Raw genomic sequence first — 20,259 nt, 5'->3', positions numbered from 1 at the left:
CAGACAACTTGATACTTGGTTTTATATTTAGATGTTTAGGATCTAATGCCATCCCCAAGGATTCCCAAATTTTTCTTTTGGTTATGTCATAGCAACAGTGTAATAATTCCAATTTATCCTATAACCCACGATGTCTCATTGCTGAAGCATCTTGTGTTCAGCTGAAGGGAGCATGTGATGACAAAGCTGAGGCATCACTCCTACATTATTCAATATCTCGTGTGCTCTTCATTACTTTGCTCATTCAATTTTTTTGTCTGTCCATAATAAGATGACTGGCAATCGCACCATAACCGATAAACACCTGGATATTTTAGCTGGCTATGTTGAGGTTTTGTGGATCGGAGTAGTGATCTTATCTTGATAAAGGGGATAAATACTACTTTGGTATTTTTTCCTAGTTTTATGGAAATAGAGCTAATATATGGGAGTGTAATGAATCCTCTGTTTTCCTCTTCATTAGAAGCATCTATAATCTCATCTCCATTAAGTCTGGTCATATATATATATATAATGATAGTGTGATATTTAATTCACCAATATATACATTCTATATAGGCTACATCAGACAAAATAGGCAGTGAGTCCTTAGAAATTTTGTTTGATATATAGCTAATGTTTGATATATAGATTGTGTAGAATGTATGCATTGATAAATGTAAGTAATTTGTTGCGGGGAAGGGTGATAGGGTTTGTTAGGAATGTGAGGTGTTGAATGCAAGTGGAATCTCAAATGAAGGAACAAACGAAATGATGTGGTAGTTTATTTCACATCACCATCATGTGGTGCATGATGGTGATGTGAATAAAAATGTGCGTGCAAGGTGATATCAAAGCATTGAAAAACGAAGAGTTCATCACAATATTGGAAATTTTAAGGTTTTGATGAGTACTTCATAACATCAAGTGGGAGATAAGAGATTAGGATAACACTTCTCAAATGACAGAAAAGGTAAGAAAGGATATGAAATGTGCTGAGAAGTAAAGGAAGGTACAAGAAAGCAAAAGTGAGCAAAAAAAAAGATAGTATTCTGTGGTTGAGGATGTTGTGATCTAGATGAGCAATCAAAGCATGTTTTCCTGGGGTGAAGATTTGTGACATGACCAAAGCTGTGTGTAAGCAAGTAGAGCTATTAAATGATATGATTGTTGGTTGGAATGATTTGGAAGAATATAAGTGCCATATGAGAGAAGATATGTGTAAAGGATTAAAACCAAGTATATAATTTCTTTGTATCTTTAATTTATAATATCCATAGTTATTGTTACTGACATGTTAGGTTACAGACATGTTAGGATACAATATGTTGTTTTGTGCTTTTTTTTTCCTGTAATGAGGAATTCAAAAAAGATCTTGTACAACGTGCATTTAATTAAATAAGATTGTAGCTCTTATGATGTATATCCTGTTAAAAATTGTTATATGTTGTCACCTTTCCAGGACCAGTAGAGAAATATAGAGATGGAGCATACACAACAATCTTGTATATTCTATATCCAAGATTGTTGTGTATGCTTTAAAAATTTTAATATGTATCCTGTTATCATGAGCATATCTGCTTCCCATCTCTCTCTCTCTCTCTCCAGGTATTGGTTTATGTGGATGATTGACAAGTTGTATATTTTATTCAACAAAGCTCACTAAGTGAAAAGTAGTTGATTTATAGCATTTATTACTTTCTTGGTGGGTGGGGGGGTGTTGGAATTACCATGTAAGACTGCTGTGGTTGTATAATATCATGACTAGATTTGATATGTCCTAATATTGCTGACTGATTCATTTTGCCATATTCTGTGATGGAAATTTTTTGTGCATACGAAGTATTCTATTTGACTTATTTGTGTAGTTAAGCATTATTTACTTTCTGTTTAATTTTTTTTTTTTTTGATCCAGATATTTATAATGATAAAAATGATGCTGATATCATCATGTAGTAGTTTTTCTTTTATAGTAATTAATGATAATCTAAGCTTTTCATGCAATTTTTTATTTTTATTTTATTTCTTTAGCTGCACAAAGAGTTGTTGCATTAAGAAATAAAAGCACCATTGTTGGAGAAGCAATACGTCAATATATTTTTAGGTAAGCACAATATACAAGAACATTGCAAAATTAGTTACACCATTTAATGATTTCATTTAAAACCCTTTTCCTTTATAACTTTTATGTAAAAGGGTCTTTAATATCAGACATTTCATTTCAGACCAATCATGAATGTCCAGATATATTTTGACAATATATATTATAATAATACAATTATAATAATTGTATTATTAATTGTATTATTTATAATACAATTAAAAAATTGTATTATAATACAATTTTTTAGTATTTAATTAATGTTTACACGTTTTGAATATTTATATTCTTGGTACTTTTTTCCATAGGATACACCACAATACCTTTAATAAAGATATTTCAAGAATGGAAATCTCTCTCATTTCATTCCTGTTAGAATGACAACATATGCAGAGAAATTGAAGATCATTCAAATCAGAATCAAACCAAAGACTTGTTTAGCAAAATAAGACTGTTGAATAGAAAAATTAAACCAAAACATTCAAGTATAGCTGATGTCAACAAATGTATTCTTACTGATCCAACAGACATCCTTAAATGGAAAGATTATTGCTGAGGTCTACACAAAGATAATTCAGTCTCATTCAACAAAGAAAACACCAGAGACCTCCATAAGGAACTGTCATTTTAAAAGAAGAGGTTGGAGAAACTCTAAAAAACTCAGAAAAGGAAAAACCCCAGGCCATGACCAAATACCAGTTGAACTTATTGCATGTCTAGGACCCATAGGAATTGAAATCATCAGAAAAATTTATAATAAAATTTGGGAGACAGGAACATTGATAAGATCAAAACTACCATAGATCACAAATCTATGCTTCTGCCAGGGAGAGTACACTGCAATGACTAAATGCTATTCACCATCAAGCCATCAGAATTGTAAGTGGTGCATTTTAAACATCACTGATTCCTAATCTGTATTTCGAGGCAAAGAAATCTTGTTTATCACTTTGTCATCAATAGCTGTCTCTTACATCCAATAAAAATAAGATCCTTGCCAGACCATCTCACATGGCCAATTATTTTTTGTCCTTGCAAGTAAAAAGTAAAAGCTCTCCTGCACAAGTTTAGAGATCGATTGGAGTATTAAAAAAAAAAAAAAAAACATAGCATAGCCATGATGCTACTAAACACACTTCCTCCATGTTACTCATGCATATCAGCATGTATCTTATCTTTCAGCAGGCTACCAAAAATTTTCACACCTTCTGTTGTCTGCCAGCAGCTCTTTGAAGCTTATAGGATGGAATACTCTGATTTTATGCCTGTTTACATGGATGGCTCAAAATTATAGCTAGTGGGATCTTCCATCTTTCCAGACAGCATTATATTGCATAAATGTCTTCAGAGTGTACCAATTTTACAGCCAAGCTGTATGTGATAGGGCTTGAACTAAACTACATCAGTTTGCATTGCTACTAAAAGGGCTTAATATATTCAGATTCACAAAATTCTCTTCAGGCAATATAAAAAGTCTAGAGCTACAAATACATCTAGTGCTCTTTCTTAATCCCAACACCTTCAATTACGGAAGCTACACTTAGATGTACACTTCTGTTGGATTCCAAGCAGCCATGTTGGGATCAACAGAAACAAGGTTGCAGATACTGCAGCAAGGTACACTCATTTCTCAAACATCCACTCTCTACCATACAATACATTGATTACCAACAGATCATCAGACATGCACTGCTATCCCAGTGGCAGTTATCTTGGAATAGAGAGAATAATAATAAGCTCTATCTTATTTAGCCTGAAATTAAATTATGGAAGTCTAGTCTGTGCAGGGTTCAAAAAGAGGAATTTGTACTTGCTTGGCTCCACATAGAAAATAGTCATCTCACACACATTTTCATGTTGAGGGGTGATAACATGCCTATGATTGAGTTTTGTAATACCAGACTCACCATTTGTCATATTTAAACTGACCCTCCTCATTTTATGAGGAGAGCGTTTAAATTTGCATACTCATTATTTTAGTCATATTCTTAATCTGTCTGAGCCCTATACAGCCAAGCAAATTTTATCAGACTCAGCAGATGTTTCCTTTGTTTATAAATTTTTACAGACAATATCTTATCATTTATACTATTCTTATTTATACAGTCATTTCTTGTATATAGCATAACATTTTTATACCTAGTTGTTTTATTATTTATATTTTATGATCTTTTCACACTTTTTCATTGATCATTTTACACCTGTTTTTATTGATTTTTTATATACTTGATTCTGTATGTTTCTTTTTATAAATACAGAGGCTGTTCAATAAGTTATAAGACTATATTTATACAGAAAACAGATTACCTTTAATCGTCATCATCTACATGGTCTTTTTCGAAGTAACTACTGTGAGATGCAATGCATTTGTCCCAACATTGCGTCCACTTCTTAAACACATGTGAAAGTCCGTTTTTTTGAAAGTTCTTTCAAAACTGCCTCTGCAGCTTTTACACATGCTTTGTTACTTTCAAAATGGCGGCCTCTTAGTGGTTTCTTGAGCTGAGGAAACAGCCAGAAATCACATGGTGCAAGATCAGGACTGTATGGAGGGTGTGGTAGGATATCTATGTTGTTCTTCTGCAAAATGTCCACTACACCACCAGCAATATGTGGCCTTGCATTATCGTGGTGCAATAACAAGCCATTCTTCAGCAAAGGGCGCTTCCTTTTGACGTGCTGTACCATTGTCTGTAAAACATCTGCATAATATGAGCCGTTTACAATATTCCCGGGTTCTACAGCGTGTTGGTAAATAATGCCTTCGTAGTCAAAAAAACATTATGGTCATAACTTTACCAGCCGATTTTACCTTTCTTGGGGGTAGGCGAAGACGGATGCTTCCTTTCACTGCTTTGTTGTATCATTGTAGGGTCATAGTGATACAACCAAGCTTCATCTGTTCTAATGATGCGTTTTAAGAAGTTGTCACCTTCTTGTTCCAGTCTTTCTTTCCATTCTGTGCACACATCCACTCGATGCTGCATTTGCTCCGGTGTCAAGAGTTTGGGAATCCATCGGGCGCAAACACGTTTCAGTCCCAAATGTTCAGCCATGATTGAGTGAACACCTCCCACAGAAATATTCAGGACAACATGCAGCTGGCATACTGTAATTTTGTGATCCTCCTTGATGATAATTGCTGCTGTGTTGATCATTGTTTCTGTGATGGACGTTGAAGGTCTTCCCTCATGTTCAAGATCTTCCACATTTTGCCTTCCTTCCTTAAAAGTTTTATGCCAGCGAAAAATACTTGCCCTCGACATTGCTTCATCGTGGAAAGCTTCGCATTTCATGTTAAAAGTGTCCGATGGCGATTTTTGCAAACGCACACAAAATTTAATCACATAATGCTGTGCCAAGGACGCTTCCATTTCGACGACTGGTCGAAATGGAAGCATTGCATATTAATTATGTATGTAACTCACCAGAAAATAAAGTGCTCCTATCAGCAACAGCAACATATCTATTATATTGCCTCTTCTCCTTCTATCTGTTTTTCTCTGCAGACCACAATTCTTTAATTTGTTCTTTGTACTCAGCATTCTGGAGTTCTGAGACAGTCTTGATTATCTGCATCCTTTGTTTCCTTATCACCCATATAATAGATGACTAAACATGTGTACAGAAATCCTAATGTGTCCTGATTAATAGCTTAAAGTGGAACTATTATCTCCTTATCCTTACTTGTCAGGGTGCTTTGCATTACAATAGCAATTTTCTGGTAACCTTGACAACTTTTGCAGTGTATCCCCTGAAGTTCACTATCCACTATCAGATACTTCACTTCCTCCTAGACTCAAGTACTTAAGAGATTAAATAATAATTCATCATTTTTGAGTTATGGTTTAAGCCCAATAAGAATACAATTTGGTCAACTAAATCCCAAATTTCCAGCCCATCCTCATTCATTCAGCATCCAGGTAAATACCCAATAGGGTGCATCATCCTGTTGAGTATGTACCTGGAAGGTGGGGATTGGACATCAGGTCAGAAGCCCTAGTCAGGTTCTCTGCATTCTCAAAAAGACCATGCTGAGGTCTCCTCCCAGTTATCCAGCTTTGACCCTTTTTCTTCTTAAGTATTCTGCAAATGAGCAGGTTCTTCTCTTAGTAGCAAAAACTTTCCTTCCACTCTCTTCTATTCTGAGCTTTCTCTTTCAAGGTTGTGTACCTGTCAGCATGCCATCCAGCATTGTTTTCCTTACTCTTCCTCTGGGTCTTTTTCCATCTATTTTTCCTTCAATGGCATCTCAGAATATGTCCAATCCAGTTTCCCTTTCTTCTTTTTATCCTCTTTAACAGAATTATTTCTTCTTCTACTCTTTTCAAGACCTCTTCATTAGTTATTTTATCTGTACATATGATTTTTTCCATCCTTCTCGAAATCCACATCTCAAAGCTTTCCAAAATCCTAATTTCTTCTTTCTTCAATGTCCAAGTTTCAGCTGCATAGAGGGCAACACTCCACGCAAAACATTTTATTATTCCCATCGCTGTTCTTGCTTTTATGTCACTTTTACATCCAGGGGCAAATGCTGGTCTTGAAATTCACACTTGCTCTTGCTATCATTCAGGGAGTGAGAGGTGTGATTGAAATCTGATTATCAGAATAATGAATTACAGGTAATGCTCGTATAATGCGGATGTTAGGTTTCATAGAAATGCCGTGTTATATAAATCACGTTATGCGAGACTCAGATCACATACAAAAAGTAGGGTTATGTTCCGAAATCGTTTTTTTTTTAAATAAAAAAAATTATATAAACAACAATGACATATCCAACAAAAAATATTTTTATTTAATTCAGGTAATTCATGTAAGTTAAGAAAGTATATAAACTATGACACAAATACATAGTATAAAATTATAAAAATTACAAATTGTAATTAAGCTTCATTGCACGTGATGCATAAATGTTTTAGGCAAAATAAAAATAAGTGCATATTTTAATCTTTCATAGCACAAGGATTTGAGGATCGGTTATTAAACATTAGTTTTGTCATGTAATCACCTGATGCATTACTACAAAACAGTAGAGTAATTCTGTCTTTGGAAACTTTGAATCCAGGAGCTGATCTTTCATTTTTCGAAATATAGGTGCGGTTCGGCATTTTTTTCCAATATAACTCGGATTTATCAGCATTGAATACCTGGTCTGCATTATAGATGTTTATAAACTTTGAAAGTTTTTTGTTTAATAAGATTTCCATCCAAAGGAATTTTCTTTTGAGTGCATCTTCTTTCCAAATCATTATAGATTTCTTCATTTTTCTCTTAGAAAATTGCATACACGAGCAACGAGCTTTGCACTTACCGTTGACCCAGCAATAAACACTTTCTCGGATTTTATATTCATTGTGTTTGATTGTTTGAATTGTTGATTCATTTAAATTCAAAATCCTTACAACAACTAGTTTTTCTCCATTTTTCAACCGATCCACGATTTTAATTTTTTTTCTTCAAGAGAAATTTTCTTCGAGACGAATTTTCTTTTCAATATTCATTTTTTCCCTTTCAATGCAATTTGTGGCCATTACTATAAAAATAATTTTTTTACATAAAAAAGCATTACATATTAATTATGTATGTAACTCACCAGAAAATAAACTGCTCAGCTTGAGATAACACACTTATGATTTTAATGCACTTTCCTGGCAGAAAACGAAAACAATTTTCAACAATAAACACTTTATACGGTATACAATTGATGTACATAGGTGCTAAAGGGTGTTTCCCCTAATATAAATTCATTACTTATAATTACCTGTGCGATACACAAATTTAACGAAGATAAAATTTGATTTTTAAGTTGTGCAGTGAAAAATATATGAAAAGATAAAGGGTTACTACAATTTCTAGGTTTTGTCAAAACCGCGTTGTATAAGTACCACGTTGAACAAGGGTTACTACAATTTGTAGACCGCATTGTATAAGTACTGCGTTATATGAGGGTTACCTGTACTGACCATTTAAAACTATATATTTAGAAATTTATGTACATTTAATCATACAAATACAACATTTATTTTACAAATGATATTCTATATTTTTCAATTTAGCTACTTGAATACAAATTCTACCCTACGGTTCTTCTTTATGAACTGGTCAATAACATCGTCATAAAAAGTTGGTTAACTTAATTTTCCCAAGCAACACGCACACTTGTAAAGGCTGGCTGAAGCTCACTGGCTGGAGCTACGTTGACTGCGTATGGCCTGTGGTTTAAGCAACAGAGTGAGATGACGTGAAATGGCTATGTGCATGCATGAAATCACAGTGCTGCTACGAGGATCTGGAAGCTCCTACAACCGAGCAAGCCAAGGTGACTTTGAATAGATGAGCGTGCATCGGCCTTCGATACACAACGCAAAGCTCAATTATTGCTGCACAAGCTTAAGATGTCTTCTATCTACAAAAATAAAATCCTGAATGGAATGCTTATAAATGCATGCATTTATTAACAAATAAATATTGCTTCTTTCTCAATTAATGAGCTTGCACAGCAAGCATGGAGAATTTGGCACTGTTCATCTTCCATCACTGCTAGTCACACTTCCTAGATATTTAAATGTCTTTTCTTGATTCAGTTTTATCCCATTTATTCTGATATCCATATTTGCCTCTTTCCTTTGCTTTCATTACCTTTGTGTTTTTCTTATGTTAATTTTCATTCCATAATTGATACAGGACTCCAGTTAACTGTTTAACAGATGTTGTAGTCCTGTTTCAGTATTTAATAATAATGCCTGGTCATCTGCATATCATATTGCAAATATCTGTCTACCTCCAATCTTTATTCCTTCTTCTGAATTCTCCAGTGCTTCTTTTAACATTGTGTTGGAATACATGTTAAACAAAATTGGTGACAGAGAACATCCTTGTCTTACTCCTCGTCCAATGATACCTAGTTCTGTTGTACCATATATCAGAGTTTAAGAAAATAACTTACATACTTTTGCTATACAATTGCCAGAAAGGTGTGTCACTATATTATATTATAACATAATATGTTGTGTTATGTTATAATATAACACAACTTGTTATATTATATTATATTATAACATAATATGTTATAATATAATATAGTGACACACCTTTCTGGCAATCGTATAGCAAAAGTATGTAAGTTCTTTTCACTTAAACTCTGATATTCTAGGTCTAGCTACTCACTGATGAGACCTCAAAAAAGGTTGAAACCGGTCTGGGTAGTGACCTCTCCTCATAATGTAAAACAGTACTACATCTCCTAAGAGCTGTGGGTTTTTACATTATGAGAAAATATCAAGAATAGTGAGGGAGCTTGCTCCACCTTTGCAACGAGTTGCCGTGGTGTGGCACTACCAAGTGGTCACTTACGCTTGGATCTGCCGACAGTTCATTGGCATGAAACGTTCAGATCGTAGTTGTCGATCTTAGTTTCGCTTACTGGCTGAAAAACAATAAGGGATTTTTATCCCCTTAACTTATCAACCTCGCCAGAAAAAAATAGCCGTTTGGCTTTTCATCTTAACTTGTTAGCACGTATACCTGCATTATTGTTATGTCCACTGGTTTAGCCTTCAATTTTACCACCATAATCCTGTCATTCGGACATTTATGCTAATAAAGCTCTTTGCTGTTCTTTTATTAAAAACAAGTGCAACTCCTTTTTCCTTTTTATCTCCACCTGAGTAAATTACTCTTACTTCGTCACTATAAAAATCATCTATTCCTTCCCAACTGACTTCCCAGAGCCCTATGATATCAATTTTTCCTTTGTCCATTTCTTGTTTTGAGATTTTCTAATTTTCCAAATCTGTTCATTGTTCTCACATTCCATATTACAATTTTGATTCTCTGGTGATCTTTCATTTTCAGTTTGTTTATAGCTTGTTTTAAGTCATTTTTAGAGGTTTGATTGAGAGAAACATCAGCACTCAAAGCATCCTTATTTCCCGATATTGTATCCATTCCAATGTGCACCTTCTTTTCCTCTCTGTGCCAAGAGACACCACCTTGGTTTGTCGGGCTGGTAGCTGTCCCCCTTATAGGTTCTATCCATTGCTACTAACATTTTCTAGGGATATTAGTGGAGTGGTTTCTTGTTGCCTTCTCCACTGCAGTGCTTCTCCACCTTGACCCTTAAGCACCCCTTAATAATTAAGAAATAATAATTAATTACACCAGCCAATCAGAAAATTCCCGATATTCAGTTATTAGACTTAATACTTAGCCTAAAGTTATTAAAGAAAAGTTTTTCAGTTGACTTTTCTTTACTGAAGTTACTTCTACTTTCAAGTAACCATTAGCTGATGTGATTTTCATTATTTTGTTTGTAGAGATTAGTGTTAAGTATAGTTCGGTAATCTGAGGCTGTATAAAATAGTTGACCAAAACTTGGAAATTTTGAGATCATCATTCTTTGTTTAAATATGATTGTTTTATGAAAGGCTAGCAGACCTCTTTAAATATTTCTATTGGGTTCTTATGTGATTTTTGAAGTGAAATAACAGCAAATTTTTGAATGAGTTGATTTCATCTGTTGCAGATATTCATACAAACAGGTGTAATTTCAAAATAAATAAGACTGCTATTAGTGTTATTTATTTTCAGATTTTCAGTATGTAAATTAAATGAATGATTTTTATTGATTTTCTTTTTATTATTACAAGTATGTCTTATTCTAAAATATTGTCCCAATTTCAGACTTGCTGAAGAAAGAAACAATACTTTTGCAATGACCATTGAAAACTTTATTCAGTGCACAAAAGAGAGTAATGAAACAAATCCAATGGTGGTAATGCGTAATGTATGTAGGGGTAATTTTTTTGCATCATTAATTAAAATACTAGTTAAATTTTAATATTAATGATTACATTTAATAATTAAACATTTCATTCTATTTACAATACTGTGGTGCTATAGATGTCTAGTCTCAATGTATGGAGGCATCAAATTCCTGTTGTGTTCCCTCAAGGTGTGTGTGTGTACAGGATACTATGTAGTAATGGTATTACACCAGTAAATTTTCATTATTACTAATTTCCTTTTAGAATTTCTCCAAATCAGTCTGTTACTTGTAACCCTTTATCAGAGGTCCTTAACAATCTCCAGCCATGTCATCGAACCACAGAAACAACAAAAGAAAATCAGAACAAAAAAGCAGAATACATTAAATACTAAAATCAGTACACTACTTTTCTTGATAATACATTGAACAGGGGAATGTCCTCTTAAGGACATTCCCCTGTTCATTTCAATAAGGAGAGGAGATTCTCAGGAGACACAAATTTTAATATTATATTTTGGAATTTCATATCCAAGTTTTGCTTTCTTCAAAATCATAGATAAAGGTATCAAAGAAATCTTGAAGAACAATGGTGACAAGGAATCACCTTGGAAACTTCCACGTTTAATGCTGATATCTCCAAATCGCTCATTATTCACTATTAAAGTTATTTTACATGATTTCATAGTAGCAGCCAGAAACGAACATATGTTTTTGCTAATTCCAAATATTTGTAGTGATTTTAGGATCCAGGCGTGTGGGAGGGAATCAGATAATCAAATTAACCAAAATCCATGTAGTTCGTCTTTGCCAAGTACACTGCCCATTTCTTTAGTGAAAAATGACATTTTGCATTTGTTTCTGTTTCATTTCTGATTCTCTTTTCTTAATCCACGAGGTATCTTTATTATGTTTTCAATAGGATTATCCCAGATTGACTTCCAAAATTTGAGTGTTTCTTCTTTTTCTGGCGAATGACCATTTGCATTTGTATTTCTCTGGAGAGACTGAAAGAATTGATGCTGGTTTTGTCAAAATTGCATATTTTGTACATATTGGTTTATTCTTGCTTCATATCTTTTCATTTTCTGTGCAGTTTTTTCAATTTCTTTTGCTTTTCAGTTTCCTGACCTGATTGCTCAGCAAGGAGAGCTGGGTCCTGTAGCCCACTTTTCACCTGATGCCCAGGATCCCCCAAAGTTTCTGAATGCGAACCCTAACCAATTTTTCCAAAATTGTCACCACCACTCCTGAGATACTAATTGGTCAATAGTTAGATACATTGGTCTTTGCACCACCTTTGTGCAATGAAATTACCATACATCATTTCCATTCCTGCAGAATCTTCCCTGTTCTGAGACTTATATTAAACAGCCTGGTCAAAGGAATAGCCAGTTCAAATGAACACTCTTTTAGCACACGTGCTGATATCCCATCAGTCCCTATTGCTGAATTCTTATTCAGTTTGTACCACTCTAATACCTCATCCTCATACACCTGAGTTTATTCAACCAGTGAAGAGGTAGCAGTGAGCTCAATGTTGGGTACACCAGGTTGATAGCTTTTAACAAAATGGGCACTCATTAATTGGACAACCTTTTCTGCATCTGTAACCCTCATGCTGTCTGCATTTAGAAGTATTATTCTTTCATATTCATTTTTTCTTTTACTTGCAGCATATCGATGAATTCTTGTGGGTTTTCTTTAGCATGCAGAGCCAGTTTTTTTCATACTCAGACTTTGCTCAAACTTAAAGTTATAAACAGTAGGCTAGAATAGCCTACTGTTTATAACTTTCATAATGAACATTATCCTTATGCACATGGTATTCTTGCAACATCATCCTTTTCTTACGAATCTCTTGCTTAATAAGATTACACATCAATTTGACTCCTACTCTATTTATTCTTTGAACTCTCGTGAGTGACAAATTCTGATATAGCATCATTTAAGTATTGTTTAAATACTTCCTATGCACTGTCGATATTCTTCTCATCCAGCAACCGATCCCATTCCACTGAACTCAGGATACTCCTCAGTTGGTCATAATTTCCTGCTTTGTAGTTCAGCATGTAACCTTGAGTCACTTCCCAAGCAAGCACCACATGATCACTGTCACCAACTGGAGGCAGAGTAGTTACATCTTTAACTGAAACACCCTCTGACACTATAATGAAATCTAACACTCTTTGATCTCAAGTTCCTTCTGTCAAATGCTGCTTGAGGAAGTTGTCCCGCAACATCTCAATAAATGCATTTTCATTCTTCTCATGAAATTCTACTGCTATCCAATCAATATTTGGATAATTAAAGTCTCCCATTATGATTACTCTTTTTGCACTCATCTTTTCTATTTGGTAATGCATTTCTTCATCACTAGCAACCTATCCACCAGGTCTGTAACAATATCACGCTATGTAATCGATCTTGTTAGATTCCACATCACACCAGATGGCTTCGAACTCACTGCTTCATGAAATATTGTTACTGGTATTGCAGTTATAGGTCTCAACACTAACTGGATTCAAGATGTTTGATATCATTAGCAGCACCCCCCCCCCCCCCTCCTCTCCTGTCCTCTCTATCTTTTCTAAAAGTACTGTACCTTTGACACTCGATACCAGTTAGTATGTCTGATTCTGTTAGTCAGGTCTCACTAACCTACAATCTGAGGTCCCAACATATTGACTAAGGCAACAAACTTTACCCCTTTGTTTCTGATACTTCTAGCATTCATGTACAGATGTAATAATCTACCTGCATGTTCTCTAGACTAGACAAACATCAACTCCAGGTTGATGTTCGTCTGGTCTAGAGGACAAACAGCTTCCACAAATTGTCTAGAGAACAGAGTAGAAGGGTCATTAGTGAGAAGAACTGTACTTTTTATGAGAGTGGTTAGGAGATTATTAGGGTTTTCTGGTAACCATGTGAAAGATCATGCATGAGAATAGATCTCAGCATGTGCAGCTTGAAAAGGAAAAAAACAGTTGGAATTGTTAACATAAAAATCTCCAGGGAAGTTGACCTCATGGATCAAAATTTAAAGAAAATCAAAAAGTGCAAATCATTAAATGTATATTTTTAATGCATTCCAGCTGCAAGTGAGCTAAAAGTTATATAATTCTGGAATTCTGCTCTATACACCAAAAATGTAGTTCTAGAAGCTACTTCAGACATATGATAATTAGGGTACTTGATTCACACTAGGCATTGAAGATCATTTGCCACCTAAGCATTTGATACCATGATACTCAAAATAAAATAATTACTATTCATTTTAAAAATTTATGGATACAACCATGTTATAAATAACTATTTTAATTTCCCGACGTTTCGACTTTCATATTAAAATCATCATCATCTGGAGTATATACAAATAAACAAGGACAAGCTGAGTTACATTTCACACGGTATGCTAAAGAGACAATGATTTGATCAACAGTTATTCTACTGGCATGACCTCTAGTGAAAAAAAAATCATATGTATGTATATAATATAAAAAAACAAACAAACAGGTGCAATAATTGCAGGAGGTTTTAATGGTGGCTTTGAGGTTTTTATTGTAGTCTGGTTTATCTTTGTTTTTTATTGAGGTCTTGTAGAGAATTTTGTTAATGGTGTTTTGGCTGTAACCATTTTTTAGAAAAGTATTGCTGATATCTTTAAATTTGTCTTTCAGTGCTTGTTCATTGGAGCAAAGAAGGAAGATGTGTGACAAGTGTATCTAGAAACAGAAGTATGTTCTGCTTTTCAATTTCAATTGTGAAGGGCCATGGGGGCCAGATCGCAAAAACATCGTCAACGTACCTAAGCCAGACCTTGAGTTTTAAAGGAGAGGAATCTAGAGCATGTTGCTCAAAATGTTCCATATAAGAGTTAGTGATAGGGGGAGGGGGATAATGGCTGTGCCTTCTTTTTGTAGGTAGAAAGTGTTTTGTCATACAAAATAACCAGAACGTAATACATGCGCAAAGAGCACCGTGATATCTGGAGGGAATTTGTCCTGTAAAAAAAGGATTGTGTCATTGATTGGGACATTTGTAAAGAGGGTAGAGACGTCAAAACTGACTAATAAATCATCTTTTTCTAATGTAATATCTTTTATTATGTTTATGAAGTGTTGTGTTTCTGATATAGGAAGGGGAATGACCTATTAATTCCTTGAGTGTCGATGCTAATTTCTTGGCTAGGTGATAATTGGGACTGTCTGTACCTTTGACTATTGGCCAGAGTGGTGGGTTTTGTTTGTGTATCTTTGGTAGATCGTAAATTCTTGGAGAACAAGCATTGTGCAGAAGTAATGTTTTGACTGTATCTTTGGGCCATGTAGTAACTGATATAAGTAGCTTCTCTGTTTTCTTTTTTATTCTATTGGTAGGGTCATAGTTAACAAGTTGATATGTACTGTTGTCCGAGACACAGATTCATTTTTTTCTAAATATATTGTTCGGTTTAGAGTAATGGTAGCATTGTCTTTATCGGCTCTAGTTATTAGAATGTCCGGAATTGATTTTAGCGATTTCACCTCTGTTAATTCATGTTTCGTTCAGTTGCTTGTTATTGTTTTCTTATAATTTACATTTAAAATGTTGGTGGTTTCTAAATGTATTTTATCTGCTACGGTAGTTGGGATGAATCTTTGTTCATGGAAGTTCATTGATCTGGGTGCTACGGCAAAGTTTAAACCTTTGCTGAGTGGCAAGAGTTCATCTTTGTTTAGGGCGTGGTTGGATAGGTTGACTATGTTACTTTTACCTGACTGTGATTGGTGGCTCCTATTATTTCTTGCTTCTGGTTGGTTGTTAACGTCTTTACGGAGAAATTCAAAAATGTCTGTTGGTTTTGTTGATCCTTTAGTCTATGAAATTTGTATATGAGATTTTCTTTCCTAGTTTGAAGGATATGGTTCGCTGAGTTGTCCGTTATCTTCTCGAGAATAGTCCAAATATCTGCGTTCAAGGAACTTTTTTCCTAAAAAATGGTTACAGCCTAAACACTATTAACAAAATTTCTACAAGACCTCAATAAAAAACAAAGATAAACCAGACTACAGTAAAACTCTAACCATTTCTTACATTAAAGGGACATCAGATAAAATAAACAGAATACTACAGAAATACAACCTCAAAGCCACCTTTAAACCTGCAAAATTAAAAAGCTTATTCAACTCATCCAAAGACACACTCCCTCCGCTGGCTCACCCTGGAGTATACCATATTTATTGCACCTGTAATCTACCATATATAGGGGAAACAGGATGCACAATTCCTGTCAGACAAAAAGAACATAAACGACACATTAAATATAATGACTATGATGAAGCTGGCCTTTCTGATCATGCCCTGAACGCTTGACAGAATTGAGTGGAAAAGCACCACTTGTTTACATCACACCAAAACATGGTATCAATGTGAGATTCTTATCAACCATCCTAATCTGAACAATAATGATTGTCTAAAAATCCCAAACATATGGAAGGCACATATTCTACCCACAGACCCTTTCTCCCTAAGAGTTAAATATAAACAGGACTGTAGATAATTCAGAATCTTAAATCTAATATAACAATTGTCATGTTAAATTAGGACATCATTGTTACTATAAGAACACTATCTATATGAAAGAATGTTTGTCTTACGTTATCTTAAATAGAATTTAGCTTTGATGTAGTTTCTAAATGATTAATTTTATCTGTTTTTTTTTTTTTTTATATTTTTACTAGAGGTCATGCTAAGTAGAATAACTGTTGATCAGATCATTGTCTCTTTAGCATACTGCATGAAATATAACTCAGCTTGTCCTTGTTTATTTGCATATACTCCAGATGATGACCTTTATATGAAGGTCGAAATGTTGGGAAATTAAAATAATTATTTATAACATGGTTGTAAAGTCCATAATTTCTAAACTGAATGCTGATCACTGTGCAACACTAAAAGAAAATAAATTATTACTAGTTTCCTATCACTAATTTTCTTCCAAGTTGATTTATTATTTCGTGATATTTGTGAGGCATTCTTAATCACCTTAAAGAATAGCTTTGACATGAAACTTCTCGTAATTTTGAGCAAGATAAAAAAAAAAAAAAAAAAAAAAAACAATCCATGCTTTCTCCTTATAAGATTAGTTTACTCACTCTTAATTTAAAAAAAAAAAAAAACTTAATAGATTCCACATGTCTTGATGAGAATCAAATACTCTTTTCCAGGGCACATGCTTTATCATTCTTTCATTACTCTCTCTTCCAATAAAGAGGGAAGAGATGCAGAAACAATTGGAGTTGATAAAAGTGATAAAGATTTCAGATCATAATGTTCTGGATGTCTAGAATAAATGACTTTGAAAGAAAATATTTAAGAAAGTAATCAGCAGTGCATATCATATTTCTCTTTGGGGGGGGGGGGGTAGAGGAATCAGAAGCCTGAAATATGAAATTGTAAAGGTTTTATGGTTGCTGTACTGCATAATTCATAAAACCTCGTTAGATCCCAGATAATTGTTGTGAAGCTATCATGATACTCATTTACAAAAAAGGAAATAGAACTGAATGCGAGAATTACAGGTGAACTTCCCTACTGAGTGTTCCAGGCATAATTTATGCAAGCATATTGTGCGAAAATTCTTTCTTTTAAGGTTACATGGTGGTCAGCACTCATAGTGAAGAATTTATGGAGACACAACACATGTTAGAATAATTACTTTACTTAATTAAGCAAGTAACAATCGACATTTCGACCTCTGTATTGAGGTCATCATAAGGAAACATACATATGTACAATAATCGAGCTACATGCCATTGCCCTATAGAAAAGTAAAATGAATCTAAATGTTTGTTAATCATTTATCCTAGCCTGACCTCTGGTGAGAGACGGGGGGGGGAGGACGGAACTACATTAAACAATTTCTACAGTCCTTTGTATTGTGATTTTCTTCTGTCTGGGTTTGTTCTGGTTGCTATATGGGTTGAAAATGGGGGTCCTCCACATTCTTGGAATAATTAATCCATTTTTATTCAGATTTTGATGATGTTTTAGCATTTCACAAACTTCTTTGAATTTTCTTTCATACCAGGTTTTGGTGCGGTGTAAGGATTTAGTGCTTTCCAGTCAATTCCGTGGCATGTTTGGAGTGCGTGGTTTGATAGGCCTGTTTTACCATAGTGGAGGTACTTAATGTGATTTGTGTTCATGTTTTCTGATTGGAATGGTGCATCCTGTTTCCCCTATTTAAGGTATAGGTACATTGAATTTTGTAGATCCTTGGTTGGGCAAGGCATGGAAGAGGATCTTTGCAGGAGCAAAGTAAATTTCTTAGTTTTGCCAGGGGTTTGAAGGTTGTCTTGATGTTGTATTTTAAGTAGTGTTCTATCTATTTTTTCCTATTAGGGGAATTTCCTATTTCCATCTATTAGGGGCATTTCAGAAAATATAGATAGAACATGACTAATATTTAGTGGTTTTGAGCTAATTTTTCAGCTGAAATGAGTTGTCTATTTACATACAAAGGTGTGACAGTTCTTTCCTCCTGGAAACTGAGGTTTTGTTTTGTTGTAAAACAAACTGGCAAGAATACACATTGACACATTGTGTTCTCTAGTAGCATTAGATTCATAGGAAGTCAAATTTCTTGGCTATATCAGGCTTTGAGGCCTATCCATAGGAGCGGATGAAATTAATTATTATTTTTTTTATTATTTGTATACTTTTCAGATTCGACAGTTTATGAGTGGAATGAAGAACTACTTAGTCAAGCATGGTGAAGGCCAATTTGAACAGTTGGTTCAGCAAGAAAGAAGTAAAGTGAGTGATATATTAATAGTTACATATTATAGTAATGGCATTAATATAATTATGATTACTATTTTATAATAAAACACTTTATTCTTAGTGTTTCTACATGAATTGTAGAAATGTTATTCAAAGTATGCTTTGAACCAAATCAGTTGTCTTTCTTAGAGAGAACTATAGGATGGAAGATATTATACAGAATGGAACTTAAAAAAAAAAAAAAGCCTATTTAGATTAGATTTAGCATGTCAAGAATTGCAAACAGATAGGTCAACTGCTGCTTGTGTTTTTATTTTATAGATTTTGATAAAAGTGAAGAAATTATGGATATTCGGTCAGTTAAATAGCACCCTATGGAGTTCGCTCAGTATTGACAGTCCTCATTAGTTAGAAAGACTTGGATTCAAAGAATCTTTATAATAGATATTCAAATGAAGAGTGAGTTACCAATTTCATATAGAATTGGTAGGATTTCCCAGAAACACTTTGTGTATGGGGGGGGGGAGAGAGAAAATCATAATCAGTCAATCATACCACTGGTCTCATAGCCTTAGTTCCTTCAGCTATAATTCCAAATAAAAACAACTATTGAGTTATATAGAAAAGAGTAGAAAAACACAATTTATATGATGTGTGAATGTCATTAAGAAATGGATTGTTATAGCTGAATTGTCCTCTTCTAGTTAGAATCAAGGATTTTTAGTGCTCCATTTCATTTGTGGGAATATTCTAAGGTAGAGTAGATTTGCAATTTATATAATATAAAGAAATTAAAGAAATACTTCTTAGAATGGAAGGAAAGCTAATTCTGTTCCAGTTTCAACTGATCAAACTCAAAACTTCCAAGAACATGACACACACAACAACTCATGAGTTTGATCAGTTGAAACTGGAACAGAATTAGTTCTTCTTCATTATGAAGTCACCTGCATGGCACCATATCTTAGAGTTGTATTTGGCCAGAGATAAGCATTTCTCCTTAAAAGCTCGAATTAGCAAGTAGGACAGAAACCTCGAACTAGAGGTTCACATGAGAGATCACTATAAAAATACAGTTTTTTTTCTGTAACTCATTTACTCTACACAGTACTGTAGATGAACTAAGAGTTTAATCATCTGGAAACCTTTGTTTCTCTCTCAAACATGAAATGCATAAAACATTTTCAAGATGCTTGAAATAGTGACCATCACCTTCTTATAAGGAGAGCATTGGCCTTACATTGTTTTTTTTTATGTGGTTCTCGCTCACTAAAGAAAAAGAATCCTTACCCACTGTGGGTGGGCTAAGGATTCTTTTCCCGATTCTTATCAATTTTCGTTTTTTTATTTTTTATTTTGACATAGTCTTGGAAATCTTGCTCTAGAAACCAAACATGGAACTTTTTCAATTTATTTCAGGCCTCCAATAAGTGAGGTGGTGGTGGTCTCACATCAAGCACCGAAAATTCATCTCCCCTCCAAAGACAAACATCTATGGCCACTGCAGGATTCAAACGCATGACCTGTTGGTTGGAGAGTGGGCATGTTAACCACTCGTGATGTAATGAAATTCTTTTACTATCTAAAACATTTGAAACTTTACAAGTATTAAACATGACTGAGAGCTTATAAAATGCAG

General features: G+C 34.2%; 1 protein-coding gene across 10 annotated transcripts in view; it reads left to right on the top strand.

The window, feature by feature from the left end:
- The window catches only part of spri (Src homology 2 domain-containing protein sprint), a 488,442-nt gene that overhangs the window by 339,195 nt on the left and 128,988 nt on the right, over window positions 1-20,259 (top strand). For all 10 annotated transcript variants that reach the window (XM_090400600.1, XM_090400599.1, XM_090400601.1 and 7 more), the window contains 3 exons: window positions 2,011-2,083; window positions 10,769-10,871; window positions 18,564-18,653. In XM_090400600.1, coding sequence (XP_090256726.1) covers window positions 2,011-2,083; window positions 10,769-10,871; window positions 18,564-18,653 — 266 coding nt within the window. The remainder of the gene's footprint in view (window positions 1-2,010; window positions 2,084-10,768; window positions 10,872-18,563; window positions 18,654-20,259) is intronic.

This window comes from Typopeltis vanoorti, chromosome 11 (assembly GCF_054136105.1).
Source record: "Typopeltis vanoorti isolate ZY-2024b chromosome 11, IOZ_Tvanoo_1.0, whole genome shotgun sequence".
Classification (NCBI taxonomy): Eukaryota; Metazoa; Arthropoda; class Arachnida; order Uropygi; family Thelyphonidae; genus Typopeltis; species Typopeltis vanoorti.
The sequence above is the reverse complement of the archived record's forward strand: the minus strand, read 5'-3'. Positions and strand labels throughout refer to the sequence as shown.